The sequence below is a fragment of the Pseudorca crassidens genome, chromosome 2, assembly GCF_039906515.1.
Source record: "Pseudorca crassidens isolate mPseCra1 chromosome 2, mPseCra1.hap1, whole genome shotgun sequence".
NCBI lineage: Eukaryota > Metazoa > Chordata > Mammalia > Artiodactyla > Delphinidae > Pseudorca > Pseudorca crassidens.
This window is the reverse complement of record NC_090297.1, coordinates 26144131-26167527: the sequence shown is the minus strand read 5'-3', so window position 1 is coordinate 26167527 and position 23397 is coordinate 26144131. Positions and strand designations below refer to the sequence as shown.

At 51.9% G+C, this 23397-nt stretch overlaps 1 protein-coding gene across 7 annotated transcripts in view; it reads right to left on the bottom strand.

Moving 5' to 3' along the window:
• Positions 1 to 23397, bottom strand: part of ZNF362 (zinc finger protein 362) — a 36838-nt gene that overhangs the window by 9028 nt on the left and 4413 nt on the right. For 2 of the 7 annotated variants that reach the window (XM_067725373.1, XM_067725371.1), the window contains exons 2-5: positions 8448 to 8511; positions 8058 to 8304; positions 4585 to 4906; positions 3631 to 3855 (exon numbers count right to left, since the gene is read on the bottom strand). In XM_067725373.1, coding sequence (XP_067581474.1) covers positions 3631 to 3855; positions 4585 to 4906; positions 8058 to 8304; positions 8448 to 8510 — 857 coding nt within the window. In that variant the 5' untranslated portion in view covers position 8511. Of the gene's footprint in view, positions 1 to 3630; positions 3856 to 4584; positions 4907 to 8057; positions 8305 to 8447; positions 8512 to 8637; positions 8713 to 9282; positions 11615 to 11656; positions 13559 to 13598; positions 13725 to 13868; positions 18441 to 23397 lie in introns of those variants that run through there. The other 5 variants (XM_067725369.1, XM_067725370.1, XM_067725368.1 and 2 more) reach the window with 5 other exon arrangements.

The window sequence follows — 23397 nt, the reverse complement described above, 5'->3', positions numbered from 1 at the left end:
CCTAGCCCGGAAAGATCCCACGTGCCTTGCAGCAACTAAGCCTGTGCGCCACAACTACTGAGCACGCGTGCCACAACTACTGAAGCCTGCATGCCTAGACCCCGTGCTCCGCAACAAGAGAAGCCCCACTTGCTGCAACTAGAGAAAGCCCACGCACAGCAACGAAGATCCAACACAGCCAAAAATAATACATAAATTAAATAAATAAATTTAAAAACACTCTCCCCTCAAGGGCCTGTTAATTTTTTCTTGCTTCTTTGGTCATGGTCTTAAATAATATTTTCAAACAAATGTCTACTTCTGAAAACGCTGGGATTCTTACTTATTATTACTTGCTACTGTGTTTATTTCCTACCAGACTGACGCTCCTGTTCTGCCTACTCTACCAACTTTGTGCTATAGCCTTTCTCAAACCCAGGCCCCACCTTCAGAATAATAAAATAGCAAGGTAACTTTTACACCGAGATGTGCTTGGAGTTTCCAGCTGGCCACTGGGCAACACCAAAGATTTGCTCCCCCGCTTTATAAAAGCTCCCAGTGAGGGCATGTTTTGTATTCTCCACATCTGAATTAGCCAAACACTAGAATGAGAGCCGGCCTATGAAGCGTGTAGCAGAAGAAAGCTGGCGGATCAAAAGAAAAGAAGCTCAATCTCCCTGAGTTAATTTTATGTGTGTGTATATATGTAATTACATATAATTCACATAAATATAATATAGAGTAATATCATATATAATATATAATTGCATATAATATATATATGTGTACTTTTTAAGATGGATGGAAAAAACCTAACAACTTGTTTTCATGTACAGAGACTAGTACCATTAATATCCACAGAGAAATGTCTTTAAAAAGATTTTTTTTCTAGATTTAACTATGCTTTTTAGTGCCAATCATAACACATGCTTTATGAGATCAATTAAAAGACCGTGACAATGTGTCAACACCCCTGCTGCCTATAATATGCTCTGAATCTGAACAACTGATCATACATTCTACCTTAATAGAGGCCTCTAGTCTCCATTCTGATACTGTTGGTTATATAATAAATGGCCCAGAGTCATTTAGTCTTCTCAACAGGTCTGGTTCCCTCCCTCACACTTGCCTCAAGGCCTGTGCTTCAGGTCAGAGATTGAGTCTTCTGAAAGAAACATCAAGAGCTGACGGCCTCAGTAGAGGACTGTACCAGTGCACCTGGCTCTTTACACTTTGGGAAGAGACATGGGGCACAAGCTTCCAAGATGACCCATCACCATGACCAGACACTGCGCAAGGCCAAAGCAGGAACCAAGTCTTTAGTCCAGAAGCAGACAACTTTGCAGAGCGGACTAACTTCCCCAAGACTGGGGAACAGGAATTATGACCTAGGACTGCATGAAAGTGATTTAATTGTGGTTAATGTTCTATTTTCTAACGGGCATGTGAGAAAACCTTTTTTTTTTTTCTTTGATCTATCCCTAATCTTCAATTTAGGAGGCTATATTTGAACAAACTGGAATAGGATATTCCTTAAATGGTGTCTTGCTCCAGCTAACCCTTTAGAATTTGGGGGGGGGGCGGGCACGGCAGGAGGACTATACAGATTTAACATAGATATAAACTAATGAATTATCAAGGAAATTTTAAAATAATGGTCCTATTGAAAAAACACTATTGGTCTTGTCTACAAAACTACTCAGAACAATTGCTAAAAAATATTCAAAGTGCCTTTACTGAGACCTTTTCCTTTTTATGACCATTAGTTTCTGTAAATAGGTTCACTAAGAATCTGTCCTCCTTCCTAACAGGATATAATTGGGTAAATCAAATTTGTAACCATGACCATGCCAGAAATGTCACATTTAATGACAAATTTGATTTAATTAGGCATGACAAGCCTGATAGTAAGAAACAAGGCCTGTACTTTGTAAGTGGGAATGTAGCCTTCCCCAGGCTTCCAGGAAACTGAACTGAATCTACTCCATGGCTTGTGGAATCCTTACCTTTAAGGTTATGGGAAAAGTCATTCCCGCTAGCCCAGAAACACTGACAAACTTGGGATTCTCCAAAAAGACGGTACCCTTCCCGTTACAGGTTGTACAGGCACAACCTGACAAGAGGTGAATTGGATGGATCTTAGATAGTAACTTAGATAGATCTTAGATTAGATAATATGATAAGAAAAATTTTTTTCACACATACACAGATTAAAATTATGACCTGGGGGCTTTACAAAATCTCCTGACAGGAGTTAACTCTCAAACCCTGGGGTGGCATGCTCTAATTTTAGTAACCATACAACCAGGAGGACACTGTTTATTGAGCAGCACCTCATTACACACACCTATGTCCATAAAACTAGCCAAACGTCAAAAAATACATTCATGACAAGATCAGAAAATTTCTGAAACAAATCTACGTGGTCAAATCCACGCCTCAGGAGGCATGGGGACGAGAAAAGCAGACTGATGCCACCCTGCCCGCTATCCTGTCATTTGTTCCTTACTATCAAACCTACTGATCATGCCCCAAAGTCAGAGAAACAGACAAAACATCTTGCCCCCTGGGATAAAGCAAACAAAGACAATGGAGAGAAATGAATAAATAACACCACCACGAAACAAAACCCAAGGTCCCTGTGTCTAGCCTTAGTGCCCAATATAAAGAAAACCTTGAGCGCCTTCTGTGCGTTACAGACTCCACAGCAAAAACAATTTTATCCCTGCCAGTGCTGATACTGGCAGACACACAGCCGTGCTTATAGATACGAGAACCATCATGTGAGAAAACTGCTGTGTTTCTCCCCCTCTGAAGAGATGAACTGTAATTTGATAACATTTACTTTATTTAAATACCTATGGTATTTTTATTCGGCGAGCCAGTCTTTCTGATGTCTGTACTCCCCTGCAAAAACCTCTTTCCTTAAAGCATGTCTATCTCTGAATCCCCCGTTCATGCTTTCGACTAGACTGTACACCCTAAGAGGGCAGGAATCTGTGTCTGTTTTGTTCAGTGCTGTATCCCCGGCACCTAGGGGCGCGTCTGGCATTCATATTTACAATTCACCTCTTGTACATACTTGTTAAATGGATGAATCATATGCCCTGTAAAAGCCAGTTCTATTTATTCCACAAATATTAAACATATGCCTCAATGTTTATTATGTGCCACACACTAGGGATGTGGACACGGAGGAGACCAAGCCCTCGCCTTCAAGAACCCTCAATATATTGGGGGTGGTGGGCAAATAACCAGGCAAGAAGAAGACACTCTATCCCTGCTGGGATGGGGAAGCCCAGGGCCTGTGGAACCAGCTCAGGGGGGCCAGGAAGGACTTCCTGGAGGAAGCTTTACTGAGACATAGATAGGAGAGGGCCAGAAAAACAGGATAAAGGAGGGGGAGGGTGTTTCAGGTAAAGGACACAGCACGTGCAAAGACCTTACAGGTGAGCAACAGTGGGAAGTGATGTCCACAAAGGCCATATCATAAAAGGCCTCGAATGACAAGCAAAACAGTTTGGTCTTGACCCTGAGGGCAACGGACACCTAGAGAAGGTCCTTGTCCCTCCTTGCACCAGGTCCATGCACCAGGTGCAGGTGCTGAGCTAAAACTGGCTGCATCGGGGCAGCACGAGGCTGGCCACTCACCTGGTATGCTGTTGGAGGTGGGAGAGCTGTCGGAAGGACTTATCACAGTAGGAGCAGTGGTAGGGCTTGACGCCCAGGTGGATGCGCAGGTGCTGGGCCAGGTAGGAGGCGTTGGCAAAGGATTTGGAGCAGTGCGGGCACTTGTGGGGCTTGGCCTCTGTGTGCGACTTGGAGTGGATCTGCATCTCAGACTTGGTGAAAAAGGTCAGCGGGCATACCTTACACCTGTGGGCAAGAGGCAGGTTCATACCAGGAAGATTCCCGCCCCCACCCCCAGCCCAGTGCCTGGACATCTCAGGGGAGACCTTCTACATCAGAGAGACCTTGCACCAGGGACAGAGCTCTCCTGGGAGGGTCCAGGGGGCACGGGCAGGCCCCCAGCCTGGGCACCCTCCAACCTGGAGGCCAAAGGTCCTCCCCCTGGAGACAGATTTACAGCAGGCTGGGGAGCAGGCTTACACCTCACAGGGAAGAGAGGCTAGTGACTCATGGTTCTGGGGGAGGGGCTCCAGCACTCCTGGTGAGAGGTTCTCCACCCTGGCTGTACTTCAGAATCTTCTGGGGAGCTTTCAAGAAAGCCTGACCTGGGGGCCTCCGCATGTCTCCCCCCAGCAAGTTAAATCGGAACTTCTGGGGGTGCGCCCCAGCACTGGCATTTTTGGAAAGTTCTCCAGATGATTCTAAACGTTGAGCGTTCAGAACACTGCTTGAAGAGTGTAGGAAACACACTCTCTCGACATCCCAGGCTGTGGTGAGGGCGGCCCCAGACAGAGACCACCTCTGAAGGGTTGTGGGCGGGGTAAGCCAGGAGACCCCGCCCCTCTGGACCGTAGCCCTCACCCTCCGCCTCCGGGGCCCCTCTTTGCAGTGCCCCACTGATGGGCCCCTGCTGCAGCCCGAGGCACTGGCCTCTAACCCAAGCCCACCTGGATGCCCTCCCACCGAGACCCCCACCTGTACGTCTTGCCCTCCTTGGCAGTCTCGCCCGAGGCCAGGATGGGGTAGGGGACTACGAGGACAGGCGGCCCCCCTGGATTCTCCGCTTTGATCTTTTTTCGGCCGCGCTCGGACTTGGGGGGGCCAAGCAGGCCGTGGCCCTGGATTGTCTTGATGGAGTCCAGGAGGGGGGGGCTGGTGATCCCTGAGATGAGGGTGGGGGACGAGGCGATGAGGCGGCTCTGGCTGGTGGTGGTGGGTGTGGATGGGGTGCTGGTACCCGTGCCCGCACTCGACTCAGATGTGCTCACAGCCGGGGTCCGGGAGGAGAGCCCCAGACCTGCGAAGACACGGGGGTGGAGGCAGCTGCAGAGGCCGGCTCAGTCCCCACCACCCAGCTGTGTGACTCTGGCAGGTCACCAGCCTTTCTGAGCCTCCCCTTCCCTTTGTAAATTATTACTCAGGGGTACAAATGAGAACTGTGTATGTGTAAGATTCCTTAGATACCTAAGGACTAAACTGAGTCCTATTATCTGTAACGGGGGCACTTTGGAAATCATCCCCCCCCCAAAAAAACAAAAACAAAACTGAGGCGCAAAGATGTCCACTACTGTGTTATTTATAATAGCGAAAATTAGAGACAACTGAAGTATGCAATATTAGGGAAGGGCTTAATAAATTGTGATCAATCTCCTCTACTGAACATTAACTGCCCATTAAAAAGGAGATTATGTTTGTAAAAAAAGGAAAATCTTAAGCCACAGAAAAAGTTAAGTAGGAGATGGAGATGCACCAACATGTGATATGGATGGTAGAATTAGGAGTAATTTTAAAACAATTTTTTTGGCTTAACTGTACTTTCTAATTCTTTGACAACGAACTTTTTCCTTTTTTTAAAATTTCTGTAATAAAAGTTATTCTTTTAAAAACGAGGGGACTAGAAACATCTACAACATCAGGTAAAGTACACAAAAAGATGAAAATGATATCTATCACATGATTAAGACTATGCTTTTTAAAAAAAAGAAACCCAAAATTTGTGCATTGAAAAAGATAATATCCAGAGTTGGCAACAGTGTGTGTGTCATACATGCTGGGAGTGTACATTTATCCACCTTAATGGAGGGTGGTTTGGCAAGAGTTTATTAAAATTTCAAAGGTACAAAACTTTTGACGAAGCAATTCTAATTCTAGAAATCACCCATAGATATTTATTTGCACATGAGCACACAGATCTGCGTACTTGGACCTTCCATACAAAACTGTGATCAGACAAAACTGGACACAACCTGCTATTCTCAGCAGGGGCTATGTAAAGAGATGTGGTCCATCCTCAATACGGAGAACAGGGAAGCCATGAAAACAAGATAGATGTGCAGTGACGTAGAGAGAATGCCAAAACATGCTGCCAGGTGAAAAAGTAATCAACCACACACACAGTATGAACCCACCTATTTAAAAAAGCACGCATCCAAACTACACATGTATATACAGGTAATGTAGCTGTGTGTGAAAGCAAAGGAATAGATCAGAGAAGAGACACACCAAAGTAAACTGTGTATAAATTGTGGTTCCCTGTGGGGAGGGAGAAGAATTTGTTGGTAAAAGGAGATATTCATACTTTATCTGCTTCCATATTATTTGAATTTTTTACCTGGTGAATTCATCCATTTTTTACATCTGTGATTAAAGGATAAAATAAAATAAATTATAGAGAAAACATATGAAAATGCTAACAACAGTAGGACGAGGGTTAATTTTTTTTTCTCCTTTTAGCTTGTCTGCAATTTCTAAATTTTCTATGATGACTACGAGTTACCTTTATAATAAAAAATGCACTAAATATGTTTACGATAGAATGGTGAGTAGGAAAAGAGAGTTCAAGTCATGGGTACAGCCCTACCACAAGCTCATCAGAACACGCCCAAATATTAAAAAACAAAACAAAAAAGATGGAAAAGGAAGGAAATGGACTAAAAGGCTCTCTAAGCTGCTGGGTTATGAGCTGGGGATTATGAGTGATTTTCTTTTTTCTTAGTTTCTCTTTTTTCCAAATTTCCCTTAATATGCTTATATTACTTTTTTAATATTACTTTTATAATGAAAAAATAAATTTAATAACGTCATAATAAGGAGGGAATGTGCAGAGGGTGGCTGCGGCCTGGGGGGAGGCTCACGGGGCCCCATGGCTCTTGGGCATCTCCGAGAGGCAGGAGGGAGAGGGGGAGAGAGGCACAGGCATCTGGCTGGCGGTGGGGCCAGCCAGAGGAGGAACAACAGCCCAGATACAGTTGCCACTGGAGAAAGCCTGTCCACCAGGCTCTGAGGTGGGCACCAGGCAGCCAAGCCTCGTGACACATGTCCCCCCAGCCCCCAGCCTCAATCTATCCAAGACTGGGCTCACATCTTTCCCCCACCCCGCTCCCCCTCCTATGACTCCATCTCACTGGCAGTGACTGGGAGTCTCCCTTGCCCCCTCCCACTCTTCACCCCTACACCCAGCCCAGCACCAAGCCCTGTCCACTCTCCCTCCTCAACATACCTCACATCTGTCCCCTTCTCTCCATCCCTCTGCGGCTGCCTTGTCCAGGCCACCACCCTCTCCTGCAGCTCTCCCTGCCACCGAGCCAGTCTCCACCTTATAGCCAGCCCCAGCTTTCTCACCCAAATCTGAGCATTTCCCTTGCCCACTTAAAACCTTCCACGCTCCCGCTGCCCGAGGGTGAAATCCAAGCTGCACAAGTGGCCCCCAGGGCCCTTCCCAGTCTGGTGCCTGCTTCTTTTCCAGCCTCAGCAGAACCGGTAGAGCAAAAGGGTTCACACATGGGCTCTGGAACCACACTGCCTGCCTCTGCCTCTTACTGGCTGTGAAACTGGGCCTCAGTTTGCTCATCTGTTCAATGGAAACGTTAGGGTGAACCACATGCAACTGTTTCTTTAAGTCAACCTAACCGTAGCCACCTCACAGAACGGCTGGGAGTAATAACATGAATACTGGTGAACATATACAGGTGCTCACCTGGAGTTAACTGCCGTATTATGACTGTTATCATCATCTTTTGATCTTCCCTACCCGGACACTGTCCTACTCTTGCTTTCTACTCGCTCTGCACATGTTATTTCCTCCTCCTGCTCCATGTCCCTAGTCAACCACCAACCCTTCCTTGCATAGGGACTCCTCCAAGGAAGTCTTCCCTCACCCCTCACCCCCCAAGTCTGGTTAGGGCTCTCCTGGATTCCTGAAATAGCTACGTGGATTTGGCTTCCTTGGTGATCCCCCGACGGGCAGTGACCCAACCTCGCCCCATCCAGGTGGCTTAGCTGGGCGCTACGTCAGGGTACAGGACGGAAGGAAGTCTGGAAGCTCCACCCCCGCCCCAGGCCCCGCCGGCCCGCCCCGCCCCGCCCAGCCGCAGGGTATCCTGGCCACGCCCCTCCCAGGTAGTCTCCGCCCAGTCCTCACCAGTACCCCCGACCAGGCCCCGCGGTACCTGTGACCGTGCTGGTGGCCGGCCGCGCGTGCAGCGCCACGTCAGGCTGCGGCACGGCCTGCGGGTGCAGCCCCGGCACCTGCTGCAGCTTGGGCAGCGACATGACGGCCTGGCTGCTGTCGGCCGGCGCCGGCGGCACGAGGAGCGGCTGCTGCGACGAGGCCGACGTGGGCGGCAGGTGAGGCGGCCGGATCTTCTCCGCCATCAGCTGCTCCTTGATCTTGTTAATCAGGACCAGGTTGTCCAGCTGCGGGCGGGAGAGGAGAGGTACTGAAGGGGCTTGGGCCGCCGGGCCACCCGCGAACCCCTCACCCCGCAGCCAAAGCCCGGGGCAAATCAAAGCAGCTCCGAGACGGGGAGGGTGGCGGGAGGGGCGACGCTCCGTCTTACCTGGCTGGGCATGGTTGGAGGAGGGGGCCAGAAGTAGGGGTTGTTAAATCGAGGCTCGGCCATCCTGCGGGGAGAGAGCGACTGTCACAGGGAAGAGGGCCCTCCCCACCGGCCAGGGGCGAGCCCCCATCAGCTACACCCACTCAATCTGGGCCAGTGTCTGGGATCCCTGCCCCCGTGGGACCCTCACCTCGCAGCGGAGCAGGCCTCCTACCAGGCCCAGAGAACCACATCTCCAGGCTGAAAAGTCTGGAATTCAGGTGTCCCACGGTGGGCCCCAGAGAGCAAAGGTCATATCCAAAACAGAGTACTCCCAGCTCCTCCCCCCCGCCCCCCCCCCATCCCACCCAGCTCCCATCACCGTGATGCCCGCAAACCAATCCCTATTCCCCCGCCCAAGGGCCCTGGGCTGCAGAGCCAACCCTATGGATTCCACACAGAAACCTGCTGTCCAGAGACAAACTGAGAGGTCCTAGGGCAACTTTGTAAATCGCCACAGAGCAGAGGCAACTGCCCCTCCCTGATCCCTGCCCTCTGACCCCTGGCCCCATTAAAACACAGGGGGCAACTTGGGTCATCAGATACAGCCTTTCTGAAGGGCAATTTGGCAGGATGATTTACGGGAACCCAGATGATTACAGTATTGCCTTTTGACCAAAGAAACCGTACCTCTGGAAAGTTATCCTCAAGAAACAAGCATGGCCAGAAACAAACATTTTCCCTACAAGGATGTGTCGGAACACTGTGCTTAAGGAGGGCGTTGAGGAGGCCTGAGGCTAGGGCAGTTTGGGGCTCTTCAGTAGAAGTATGTGAAAATCCATCTGGTGGCCCTCACCTCTGGCAAGTTCCTGTGCAGTTAAAAGGGCTTTTCAACCAGGGCAGTAAGAAGGGTGGGCCTTCAAAGCTATCTTTGTCTTCCATAGGGTTCAAGTCTTCCTGTGACCCTAGAGTAAGTCAAGAAGTGACTTATAGGGACCATGCTGGACAGAGGCATTCCATTAAGTCTTGCTCCCTATCAGATTTCTCTTTATTTATCTCTCTCTTACAGAAATTACTATAACTAAATACCTACTGGTATTGGTTGCTTAAATGCAACTGTTTCTTATGATAGGCAAGGCTGAAATGAAGTGCCTTTAACCTTTTTTCCTGGCCCTACAAGTGGGAGAAGCCCCTACTGGAATCGCAGGCAGAGGGTTTCAGGAAAAAGCCCTCAATAAGGATACAACCTAATCAGAACACTCAAGAGTATCCTCCTCTGGGTGGCTGGGGCAGCTCTAAAAGCCCTCCTTCTCCCGCCACCCACAGAGACCAAGCTGCCCTTCTCTCCACCCGTCCAACCCTGCCCATCCTTCACAACCCAATACCAGAAGCACTTCCTGCCTGGAGTTCTCCCTGACTGCTCCAGATCCCTGGAACTTCTCCTTTCAAAGAAGGACCTCAACACAATAAAAATAGTGAGAAGGCTGCCATTTACTAAGTACCCACCTTGTGCCAGGCATACTGACACCAAGAGGCAGGTACTCTTATCATCCCCTTTTTACTACTAAGGAAACTGCAGTTCAGAGAGGTGGAGTGACTTGGTCAAGGTCACACAGCAAGTAAGCAGAGAGCTGAGATTCCCATTCTCATCTGCCTGACTCCAAAGTCCAGCTCACCAGTCCCTTAGCTGTTCAGGGGGAACGACAAAGCATGCTGACTGTAGGATTGTGAATATGTCCTGTCTTAGGATGGCACAGCACCCACTGCCCATCCACCCAGCAGCCTCAGACCTGTTCCTTCCTTGCTGTTGTCCACTGGGGAAAACGTGAAGGGGTCTGAGCTCTAATGCCAGGGTGAGGAGGCTCCAGGGCTGAGGGGAAGACGAGCTGGGGAGCTGCCTCAGAGAGGCCTGGGAATTGGATACATCTGTCTCGTCCAGCTTGGCATCCCCGGCACCCAGGCCCAGAAGGTGATCAACAAGATGAGTTGTGTGACAGAATGAATAAATGAAGAAATAAATAATCAGAATTATTTTAAAGACAGTCCCACACAGTTATCTAGCACTGCTGACAGTGTACAAAGCCCTCACTATCCAGCAGCATTCTCACCAGGGCCCCAGGAAGCAGGGAAAATCTTCACCCCCATTTCACAGAGGAAGAAGGTAGGGCACCAGGAGGGAAGCACTTGCTCCTGGCCACATGGATGGGGAAACAGGAGGGAGCGCTGTGCTGCAGTGTTGGGCATCGGCTCTCTGAGCCTCCGTTTTCCTCATCTGTAAAATGGGATTGAAACAGGCCACTCTGCTTCATTCCTGCCCTGGCCCAGGATTCTGCCCACTGTACCCGACTGTTCCTCAGACAGTTCTGGGGGAGCTGTCCTCTCCTCCCCTTCAGTTCAATGCCAAGTCAAGGCTTCCCCAAACTCCACCCTGGTCAGGGAGGTATGGGGTCCCATAGCCGGGATAGAGCATCCTCTCTGCCACTTATCAGGCCCCTGGTCAGCCAGGGACCACCCCTAACCCTGGTTGGAGAAGCAGGCACACAGAGGGGAAGGGTCTGCCCTGGGTCACGTAATCTAATCCACACAGCCTCTGCTTCATCTCTCTGTGTCCTTCTCTGGCTGGGCTTAAGTTACTTAATGATTTGCTCAGTGACCCAGGTACTGGTGTACATCTACCCTGTGTCAGTGCAGGGAAGGCGGTGGGGGGTCAGGGGGGAGCGTCTGCTGAGCCCTTACTGAGTGTCAGGCACATTGCCAGGTGTGCATCAAGAGCATCTCACGTGAGCCCCCCAACAAGCCTTCTAGGTAGGTGTGCACCTGTGCAGCCCTGGGACTCGCGTGACAGGGTGGCCGGGGCCGGGCTAAGCCACGCAGACCTTGTGTTGAGGGAGAGATTTTAAGCAGGAGAGAGACTGGTCAGTGTCTGTTTAGGACAGATGGACAAGGCAGAAGGGCATCCAGGCAGAGGCAACAGTTTGAGCAGACATGGAGGTATGAAAGTACAAGGCAGGTTTGGGACAGTGGGCAGCCACCCACTGACACCAAAGAGAGCTGGAGAGTGGTGAGGGACAGGCCAGCCAGCAGGGCCTTGAATGCTGCTGGTGAGGAGGCCTCAGGCAGTGTGCAAGCCAGGGGGCCTGAAGCTTGGAGGACCGCGGTTGGAGGGAGGAGCCTGAGGACAGCGCCTGGGGCAGAGGAGCCAGGCTGGCTGGGCTGAGTGTCCCACCTACCCCATCCCCTGGAGGCTGGGGAGGCCATGCAGACTGGGCTTCATGCCCCAGACAGAAGCCAAGACTGTGCTTTGAGCCTCGAGACTCACAGCCCTGATCCTTGCAGTAGGGCGAGCAAGGTGTCATTTTGTTTTTCTTGCTCTAAAAGGTGAAAAAGGTTGGATGGGTCAATGAATGAAACACCTCCTAGAGCCGCCCACCCACCCATCTGCCCATCCATTCGTTCTGGATACATCCTCTGGGCCAAACGGGGGACCGGTGCTGGGGAACCGAAGGCAAAGAGAAGAGCCCTGCCCTCTGGGAGCCCTGAGCTAAGGAAGGAAGCAGACACGTGACCCGCAAGCTTCTGCAAAAAAAGAACTTTTGCCTGTGAGGCCTGCCACATGCCACCAGGGACCTCCATGCAGTCAAAGCCGAAGGGCTACCTTCCAGTCCCATCCTTGAGGGCCTCCCGGCCACCTGGGCCCTTTGAGAAGACCTGGGTGCCGTGAGCCCTGGGTTCCTCATCTTCTCAGTCTCTTTCCCAGCTCCCACCCCACACAGCCTGGGCTCCTCAGGGTGGGCGGGAGCTCCTCTCTTCCACTAGCCTCAGTCCTTGGGTGGCCCATCCACTCTAGGACTTTAAATACCAGCCAACCCCCCGGTCTCCACCCCCAGACCAGGCTGCCCCCTGGAGCTCCAGGCCCACCTTCCAGTTACCTCCCTGACCACTCACGGGCTGCTCAGACTCAGCAGGTCTGAGCTGGACTTGGTCTTCCCCTAGGATATGTACTTCTCTAGCGATCCCCTCTGAGCGGGGCATCGCCATCTGCCCAGACGCTCCTGCCACGGACACTCATCCACAGCACGTCCCCTCCCTCCCCTCCCAGCTCAGATACACCAGCAGCCACGTCTTCGGGATTCCATTTCCAAACTCTCTCTCTAATCCATTCCATCATCTTCACAAGTCCTAGCTACTATCCGCTCACCTGGACCACGGAACAACCTGCTTTATTTGGAGCCCAGTGCACCCAGGTTCAAATCTTGGCTCCAAAACACCAGCTGTGTGATCTTGGGCAAGTCACTTGCTCTTGCCCCCCAAGTCAGGGATGAGCAGCCCAGAGCACAGGATGGAAAGAAAGGATCAGGGAGGACTTCCCAGCGGAGGTGATACGTGCTTTAGGTCTTAAAGGATGAGTGGGAGTTAGCCGGGCAAAGAAGGAGTGGGGAGCATTCCTGGCAAAAGCAGCAGCCTGCGTAAAGGCCCAGGGGTGAGAAGCAACACAGTGCATGAGGCGAGCTAAAGCGATCAGTGTAGACCGGGAGACAGGACATGAGGCTCGAGCCAACGGCCAGGGTCAGACCTAGAAAGGCGGTTCCAGAATCTGAGGCCTGGAGTCTGGACTTGAAGCAGTAGGTGACGGGACAGAATCTGTGGTTTAGAAAGGCCCCTCTGACTGCTGAGTGTAGGCGGGCCTGGAGAAGCCAGGAGAGGAGGCAGTGAGAGGGAACTGGTCGAAGGCCCCCAGGGAATGGAACGGAGCTGAGAGGTGGGGGCTACCCTGGGCCAGGGAAAAGGGTGACCAAGGAGGCCTGGCTATTTGGTTAGAGCTGGAGGCCAAGGAAGCATGCAGGTTGCCCTCCAAGGTGTGGCCCAGGAGGTCCTCTGGACACCGACGCAGACAGAGTCACAGGAACATGCAGACAGACAGCACCAAACTCCGACAGGCCAGATCTGTGGTCCCAAACATGGACAGATGGGGACATGGCAACTCCCATGGGCAGGACCCCACAGCCACCAGGACAGAGTCACAGGTGGATGCTATTACAGGAGGCCCCAGGCAGACCCGGAAGGAGGCAGTGAGGGGCACTCGGGGAAGTTGGGATGAACACAATTGCCTTATTCCCCCAAAGAACAAACCCCTCATTGACAGATTTCAACCTGGAATCACAGGCTCCTTACCTAGAGTGTCCTTTCCCACTTGGTGAACTTCTACTCATCCTTCAAGACCCAGCTCAAGTGTTCCCTCTTCTACGGAGCTTTCCCTGAACCCCCAGTCAGTCACTTCCTCTGTGTTCCCAACAGCACCTTGTATATGGGAATAACAATAACAATAACAATAATAAATGGCAGCTACCACTGGTTTCAGCACCTACTACTTGCCAGGCACTATGCTGAGTATGTTACACGCATCATGTCACTGAATTTTCCCAATGGCCCTGTGAGACGTACATTTAACAGAAGAGGAAACTGCAGCTCAGAGAGGTTGACCAACTTGCCCAAAGTCACACAGCTAGCAAGTGATGGAGTTAGGATGCCACCCAGATCTGGTGAAGCACTACAGGGCTGATCACACCCTGGTGCAGTCATGTTTCCCTGGGTGACTTGCCCACCAGACTGTGAGGTCTTCACAGGTAGAAGTGGTGCTCATTCACCTCTGCCATTCCAGCATCTAGTCCGAGGGGGTTTCAGAAACTCTTTGTAGAATGAAAAAGCACAATAATACCGACTACCTTTTCCCGAACACCTAAAATAGGCCAGGAATGGTGGTAGCAGGGCATTTTACAGCCATTATTTTATTGTTGCAATAGACCCATTATACATATGAGGAAACTGAGGTCCAGAGAGGTTAAGTAACTTGCCTGAGGTCACAGAACTGAGTCTGGATTGGAAACCAGGTCTATCCATCACCCTTTCCCAGGACGGTGGCCTCTGAGGCCAAGCTAGCAAGCTCCACCAAGGGGCAGAAGGGGCAAGGGCACTGAGGAAGGGGCACACCAGGTGCCAGGCCCTGCCACCTGGGGAGGTTCAGGCCTAGAAAAACAGACACAAAAGAAAATGGACAGCCCAAGGGGGAATGTGATTAACCTTGCCCGCTGCAGGACAGCAACTTTTGTCCCACCTACCCCATCCCCAGGCCAGCCCAGAGACATTAAAAAATGAGATCTGCCCAGACCCCATGGCCACAGGGGAACTAGCTCCCAACAAAGCAAATGGGAGAGAGCAGGACCCAAAACTGTCCGGATACTATGATTACAAGGAGGCAAAAATAAAAACCTGCGTCAGAAAAAGCTGCAGGGAACCACGCCCAGAGGGAGGCTGGGAGCGCTAGGGGAGGCGGCGGGGGCTGATCTGGTTTTTTGTCTTCGTTTCTCTAATTTCCAGCTACTCTGCAATGTTGTTGTTGCTTTTATAATGAAAACAATAAATTTATTCTTAAAAAAAGAGAAAGTCGTTGGTAGCCAGGGGGGCGGGGGTAACAGATGGAGGGTCTGGAGGCAGGGAGGAGCAGGGGGGATCAGGGTCAGGGATGGTGGGCACTCAACTGACCGTCGCATGCCACCCATCCTCCAGGCACACATGACCTGGTGGGTCATGGCAGATGTCCGCAAGGGCTGTCTGGCTGAGGTGAAATTCCATTGGCACCTTGAAGCCGGTCAGGGTGCCACAGGGATTATCTCCACACCTTCCCTGCCCTGGTCCAGGCCCCTTTCTGCTCTGGCCTCAGCTATTCCAAGAGCCTCCTCCCAGGGTCCCTCACCTCTACCCACACGACCCTCCTACTGCAGTCACTGTGATATTTCTAAAATACAAATCAGATCAAAACATTCCCCTACTGAAAACCTTAGATGGCTCCCTCCCTCCCTCCAGACAAGGTCTGGATTCCTTAGGCCTTCCATGCCTGGCCCTTGCCGACCTCTTTGTCCTCAGTGTTTATTTCTGCCTTCCACTCTGCCCAGCCAGACCGAGCACTCCCCCACTGCTCCACTTCCCTTCTCACTTCCTCACCTCTCCCTGGAACCCTCTGCCCTCCCCATTTCACTGGTTAACTACAACTTATTCCTCAGGCCCCAGTTTACAGGCCACTTCCTCCTGGAAGCCTTCCAGGACTGCTATGCTATGTTGGGTACCTCTCCTCTCTGCTCCCTTTGTGCCCTGCATGTTCATCATCAGACCCTTGGCAGTCCATTTTCTGCCTGTTTTCTCGTCCATGCTGTCTGTCAGGGCACAATCAAGGCTGAGTCATTTACCTTTAAGCCAAAAAGTACCTGATAAATGTTTGAATGAATGAATAGTCTAGGTAGAAGGAACTGAAAGTGTCATGGCCTAGATAGAGGAAAGTCCCCTCCCCCTCCTCTGAGTCCCCTCCTGCCACTCTGGCACTATGTTGTCCCCTGTGTTATATTCTTCCCTATTTTCTGTATCTAAGCCCTATCTTCTTAATTGATCTGAGAAGAGGCTGTGTGCTGTAGAGACTAGCAGACCAAAAAAGTTGTTAACAGCTAATAAACACAGAAAATGGTTCTGCTTCCCATTTTCTTCCCAATAAGAAAATGATAATACTCAATGCTGGTGAGGGTATGGTGAAATGGCACTCCCATGCATTATTTCTGGGAGTGTAAACTGGAACAAACATTTCCGAAAACAATCTGGCAATAACGTTGCATGAGCTCTGTAAAAATTTTCAGACTTCCTGGCCTAGCGATCCTATTCTTGGTCATCTGTCCCTAGGAAATACCCCAAATATAGACAAAGTTTTATGCACAAAGCTGTTTGCTTCAGTGGTTTTTTTACAGTAGCAAAAACCTGGAACAGCCAAAATTTTAAACAACAGGGGGATGGCTCTGTAAATCATGTTACACAGTGATAGTCTACAGTCGTTGATAATAGCCAATGTTTACTGGCATTGCAATGACTCATTTAACATTCATATCAACCTTACACGGAACTGAGGCACAGAGAAATTAGGTAACTTGCCCAAAGTCAAGCAGTGTGTATACGATTTGAACTCAGAAAGTCGGGCTCCGGAGCCCATGTTTTCCACCCTGACACCACATCCATTAAAACGAGGGATTAAAACCACCCTGCAGTCATTTAGGAAACACTCATGATACAACATTAGTTGGGGGGGGGGGAAGGGAAGAGTTTTAAATTATTTGTATAGATAGAGCAATGACATCTATCTAAAAACCGGGTGCTGAGGGAAAAGACAGGAAGGAAACACCAAAATGCTAGCAGTGGTGTGTTTCGGGCTCGGGGTGGGGACAGAAATGGGGGTGGGTTTTGGTTTATTTCATTTCCCTATTCTCCGACTTTTCTGAAGCGTGGCTACATGACTTTTTAAGGAATATTTTTAATAAAACTAAAGGTTCGGCCAGCTTTGGCCAAGAAAGACACCCCAGCCTCTGCCTATGGCCCCACTAGGATCCTGGCCTCAGGCCCTGCAGGTTTACCCAGGAGGAGACAGGGGCTCAGAGAGAGTCAGGGGCTTGCTCAAAGTCCCACAGCGAGCCTCGAGCCCTACCCCAGACCCCAGCCAGGAGTGCAGTCAGAGGGGGACTCCCCTGCCTATCTGGGGACTTGGGGAGCCAAAGCCAAACAAAGGAAAGCCTGCCCACTCACTCACTCTCCTGCTTAAAATCCCTATTGGGTTGCCATAACTTTTGGGGTGTAGTTCAAACTCCCCAGGGTGGCCCAGGGCCTTTGCTAAGGAGGCCTTGCTGGCCACATGCACCTCTCCCTCCAGCCTCACTAAACGACCTGCAGGTTCCCAAAACAAGTTGCTCTCATGCCACCTTGCTTTCTTTGCACAGGCTATGCCCTTCCACGTGGGGGACCATCATCCAGTTGGAACCTTGTCAGATGCCCATCGGCCATCAGAAGTCAGCTGAGGTGTCACTGCCTAGAGGAAACCTTCCTGATCGCCAGCCCCATCCTTGGCTATATTTGCAGCCTCTCCCCTGAGCTCCCACAGCCTCCTGGGCTCCCCTTAACCTAAGCACGCATCCCCCTACCCTAGAATAGCCTGATAACTTATCTGTCCAATCCCCCAGGTGTCAGTGAGGTCAGGGCTTGGTTACAACCCTATATCCAGACTCAGTGGCACAGCTCACCCAGCTCTTCCTTCAGGTCTCAGCTCTGACCCTGTGGCCCCCTGCATTCCCCCTACCCCACCTCTGTATCACGCCTCTAAACACTGCCTCCAGCCATGACCCTCAAGGACAGGGCCGCTGCTGCAGCCCCAGAGCCTAGTACCCTAGCTGCTTGATAAAGTTCACTGAGGGAACCCATGGGAGGAGGGGGTCTGTCCATGCGGGTCTTGAAGATGGGGAAGTCTGCCAGGAGAGCAAGAGGGGAGAGAGAGAGCAGAGGGGCATGTGTGCAAAGACATGGAAAGCTGCTAGCTTCCTAGGACAGAAAAGCTTTCTCAAAAATGGCCCCTGCCCCAGGGAGGGGCAACAAGGTACTGCTGGGGTACGGCTGAGCTAGAGGCGGGGGCGCTCCTGGGAAGACGAGCTCATCCCATTGAGGGATGAACACAGACTGCATGAAGCTGGGACTTACTGATGGCAGGAAGGGGAGATGTCAAGAGAGAGATGCCAGGGAAGGGCAGGCCGGGTGGGAAAAAACGCACGTGCAAAGGCCCCGAGGCAGGAAAGCATGTGGACTCGTGTTTGGTCTGGTGTGGGCCCAGTGCAGGAATTCACAGGGGAAGGAGGGAAAAGTTGCCGGGGCAGTTCATAAGGGGCCAGAGTTCCAGGAGAAGGCACTCGGATGAAAGGCCACGCGGGGCCACGTTCAGGGGTCCCTGAACCAGGAAAGGCCATGGTCAAGGTTTTCAACAGACAGGTCATCAGGGGCCCAGAAGGATGGCCTGGAAGGGACAAGCAGGAGATGGTCTAGGAGAGGGAAGCTGAGGTTTCCCACCTTCCCAGCGCTTTGAGACCCCATGTGCTCAGTTTTCCTCCCATGACCCCTCTGCCCTCCATGTGGCCCCAACTCCACACAGCCAGAGCCCTGAGTCCCAGCTGCTGCCCCCCACCCCACCCCCAGGACCCAGGCCAGCCTCGGAAACTTGTTCCTGGGAACTTCCTGTGAGGAACTAGGCTCCTGAGGGTCCTGGATCCAATTAGGCTGGCTTGCCACAGCCCTGCAGGGCTGCGAAGGGCCATTTTCATTGTGATGACGGGGCTGATCAGAGCAGGAGGGGGCTCCTGTGTGCACCGTGGTCAGTGGGAGCTGGGATGCTGTCCCTTCCCCTCCTTGCCCCTCCCCTCTCCTACCACCAGCCACTCGGAGACACCCAGGGAGGTGACCCTCTCTGGGAGCCCCAGTGCCCTCACCAGGGAACGGGCCATGACCGCCTTCTCAGGGCTGAGAGGACATTCTGCAGGCTTTGAACACATGCCTTTCTCTGCTTCCATTTCCCCTTGGGTCCCCCAGCTCCCATCCCCACAGGGAACTCCTGCCAGGGTGAAATGACAATGATAATACATCACTGAGCACTTCCTCCATATCAGGCACTATTAGGGGCCTTACAAGTATTTCTCACTCAGGCTCCTAACGACGACCCTGTGAGGTGGATGCTGTGAACAGTTCGAAATATTACACACATTCAGAAAGATGCCTGGAACAAAAATGAGCAGCTCGATGACTTATTACCAAGCACACGTCCAGGGGGCCCAAAAGCCCCCACCCGTGTCCCTTCTCGACTGCGGTCCTCGCATCCCCCAAAGGTCCCACCCTCCTGGCTTCCAGGGCAATCTCTCCCTTGCTTGGGGTCAGGAATGAGGCTCAGAGAAGATGTAACCTGCCCAAGGTCGTGCGGCTGGTGAGGGCAGAAGGAGTAAGGAGTTGGATGCCTCTGCCATCTGCTCACTGTGCGACCTTTCGCAAGTCCATTTCCTCTCTGGGCCTTTGTTCCTTCCTCTATAAAACAAAGAGATTCAACTAAATCACAGCCTGGATTCTTGGACCCTCTGAGGGGCGATGTGGCCACTGACGGGTTAAAAGTAAAGATTCTGGAACAAGACAACCTGGGTCAAAGCCCCAGAGACTGTTACCAAACTGGGATGATAAAGGTATGGCCTCAGGGTCTTTGTGAGGATTTGATAAGTGAATACATAACAAGTCTTTAGAACAGTGCCTGGTACACAGTAAGGATTCAGTGTTGGTCGTTGCTGTTTTGTCATTAGGTTCTCCGAGGCACTCGGGAGACTTTCCCAACATTTCAAAGACCCACATGGAAATGTGACCAACCAGAGACATCACCTGGGCTGGGGGGCAGTGGATGCAGCAGCTCGGGGAGCCCTTCAGACCCCACAGGGGCTGCTTGGCAGACCCCTGGAGAGCCAAGTCTGGGATTACGCAAAGCAAGAGAGCCAGCTGCTGAACCCCAGCTGTGGCCTGGCTCCCAGGAGCTTTCTAGACAGGTCCTAGGGGTCCCAGGCCGGGAACCCCCAGCAGGTGGTCAGAGCCTGTCCTCACGCTGTATCTCAGGACCCCTGGGGTGGGCAGCCTGTGGGGCAGGGCAGACAGGGCTCAGGCCCGGGGTGGAGGCCAGCAGGTAGAGTGGGCCCTGAGCAGGACAAGGCAGCAAAGGGAAGGTTGGGCTGGTCAGAGAGAGGGATGGAGAGGGCCTGAGGTGGACATGTGGGTCGGGGTCGAGGCCAGGGAAGACCTACTACAGGCTCTGGCAGGCCAGGCCCACCTCCCCCAGGTCGCAGGGCTACCACCTTCTCCATGTTCCTTGGTTTCCCACCTCGGGGCCTTTGCTCCAGCTGTTCCCTCTGCCTGGAATGCCCTCACCTGGAAAACTTCAAGCCAGTTCAGCTATCACTTCCTCCCAGAAGCCCCTCTCCCCCACACACACGATTATCGTCACTGGTTACAGTAAATCTAAAAGTACCACTTTCCTCATCATAGGAAAGTGGTTCCTTTCCAGCAGTTACCAGAGTCTGTAATCATATCATCATTTGTGTTTGTCTAATGTCTCCCCGACCAGGGCAGGAACGGTATGAGTTTTCCCCACCTCTGTCCCCAGCATGGAGCATGGGCCCTGGTATATGGTAAATGCTCAAGAAGTCCTGCCGGGTGAAGGTGGGAGGTCCAGGCAGGCTGCAGGCAGGTCCGGGCAGGGTGTGGGCACACACAGCTGCACGGGTGTGCAGGAGACACTGTGTGCAAGGCCAGAACGTGAGGCTGGTGTAAGAGGCACCTCCGTGTAAAACACACACGTGCATGAGTATGCCTGTGTGCAGGTGATAAATATGGCATGTACAAGAGTGTGGAAGTACACGAGGGGCAAGCAGGCAGCTGTGTGTTGTTTCCTGGCAGGTGCACACAGGTATATGAACATATGTGTAAGCTGTGGGTGGCAGGAGTGCATAAATGTGCTTCTGTGTGACGTGTGTGTATCACGTGTGTGGACTTGTCTCCTGAACTCCTGGCTCCTATAGGCCCAGTTTGGGGCACCTCTGGTGGTGTTTCTGAAATAGCAGGGGAGCACCTCGAATTGGCAAAAGTGGGGCGAGGGGAGCAGGGTCAAAGGTGGAAGCGGAATGGCTGATAGTATGAATATGTGCAAGTGTGTATATTTGAGTGTGTCGGGGGGGGTGTGCCCGTCTCAGCCAGGTGTCCTCCCATTGAACCCCAGAACCTGAAATGGCTAAACTGTCCCCTCAAGGAACATGAAGCCTTTGCCCAAAGCTCAGAGAAGGACCCAAACGGTAGGGACCGCCCCCCAAGGATATCCTGCCACACAGATGATGCAGGGACAAGGGAGGACACTTTGGGCCCCAGAGCCAAATCCCTTGGCCTTCCCCACACACCTTATCCATTCAACACACCACTCCGCCCCGTCCCCGAATCCTACCAGCCTCCAAAGCCCAGCGCCAGCCCTGGTTCCACGAAGCCAAACCCACAGCCCCCAACCCACTTCCACTCCACCCACCTCTCAATCCCACCCAAGTCCAGGTGGGGCGCTGGGGCCTCTGCAGCCCTGCACCTCGAGGAGTGTTACCCCCACTGTGAAGACGAGGAGGCCGATGCCAAGAGGGAGCAGCTCCCCAACCAGGGCTGTCGTTGCCTTTGAATCCCAAGGCACATATTGCGGCAGCCTGTTGGCACCTGAGGAGAGGAAAGCCCATCAGGCAAAGCGTCGGGATGTGTGGACAAGGCCTACTCCTCTCCTTTCCCGCTGTAGTTTCCCCAATGGACAGAATGAGGTTTGGCTGGATAATCTGTGAGGTCCATCTCTCCTCAATTAGTGTGTGGCTTTAGATCTCAAATGGTTCCCCACGAATTGGGTATACATGCGGCTGCATGGAAAGATAACTGTCCTCTTTCCCCTAGTACACCAAGCCTTTCCAATACCCTGGACAAGGGCCTAGCACGGTGCTACAGAGACAGGAGGAGCTCGGGATGCATGTACGCTCGGTGCCCGGTCACACATTCAACACCGAGCACCAAGGAGGCCTGCCCTCAGGGAGCTCACAACCCAGTGGGGAGAGAGAAGCTACTGAAGTCATCAAACTATAAGGTCCAAAGCACTGGGAAACCGTAACACTAACATCACTTCCCAAGTGTTATTCACAGGGGGAGGTGCAGCACTTCACACTATGTAAAGTAGACCTTTCCAGCAATGACAACTGTCTGACAAAGGGAGGCTAGGGGGCCTGTGAGGAGGGAACTCCCTGCCACTCTAGCGGAGATCAGAGGCCCTCTTGTCAAGGATGTGGTAAGGGAGTTCCCGCTCTGTGCAGGGATCAGGTGAGGCTGGGCTTCCCCTCACCAGCTGTGGGATTCTAAGGCAGAGTCCCAGGGTGCTGGGTTCAAATCGCACGATGTGCCTGTTGAGCTCTGTGAACTTGGGCAAGTTCCCTAATCTGTGCCTCCATTTCCTTGGCTGTAAAATGGGGGTAGTAACAATGAGGATTAAATATGTCAACATTTATAAAGCCTCTTGGAACACGGCCTGGCGCAGTGTAAGCGCTCTGGGCCACTAAATAAGTCAGGCAGTGAGAGCTCTTTGTAAAGGGTCTAAGTCCCAGATTGGATCAAGCACAGACTCCAGTGTCAAAGGTTCTGAGGCAGAAATCTTCTTAGATGCTAAGGTTCTGAGATTGAAAGAGACTAGGATTCTTAGATCCCATGATTTAATCATCTCATTACTTCCTGACAACAGCCCGGAGCCTCCCAGGGGAGGAGAGGGCAGAGCCTGGTGTCACTTCATCTCCCAGGGGCTGCCCCGCAGCCGGGGCGGCATCTCCTCACGTCCACCAAAGCCACAGCCACCCCGTCCTGGACCCACCTGCCCACTCGCCTGCGTGGGGTTTAAGCATGTGACAGCTGTGCGGACAGGCAAGGCTTAGTGCAAATAAACAAATACACGAGGAAGTTTCGGATACTGATGAGAGCTGCAAGGGCTGATGTGACCGAGAGTGACAGTGGGAAGCTATCACAGAGCAGGTGGCCAGGGAAGCCCCAGCTGAGCCGAAACCTGTAAAACAAAAAGGCGCCAGCCGTGCAAGCATTCCAGGTCGGGGGTGGATGTGCAAAGGCCCTGCCAACAGGCTTTGTAAATTCGAGGTGCAGAAAGAAGCTGGTGTGGCTGGAAGTGGTGAGACTGGGGGGTAGAGGGGAAGCTGAGGTGGAGGGGTGGGCAGGCCCAGACCATAAAGGGCCTTGTAGGCCCCTAAAGGACTTTGGATTCTTGTTCTTCAAAATGCCTAGGAAATATTAAAAGAGTTTCAGCAGGGGAATGACAAGGCTAAACAAGGCTTTCGGGGTCCCCAGGTCATGATCATTGGGCTCATTCTGAAACCAGCACGATGGTTTTCAAAATCAAGGCAGGGCCTGAGGTGGTAATCAACAATCCTTCTAATTCAGTTGGTGTACACTGAGCTCCTACTACATGCCTGGCCACGGCGGGGAGACATCACAGACACTCTTGTGTTCGTTCCCAACAAGCCATGAGAGA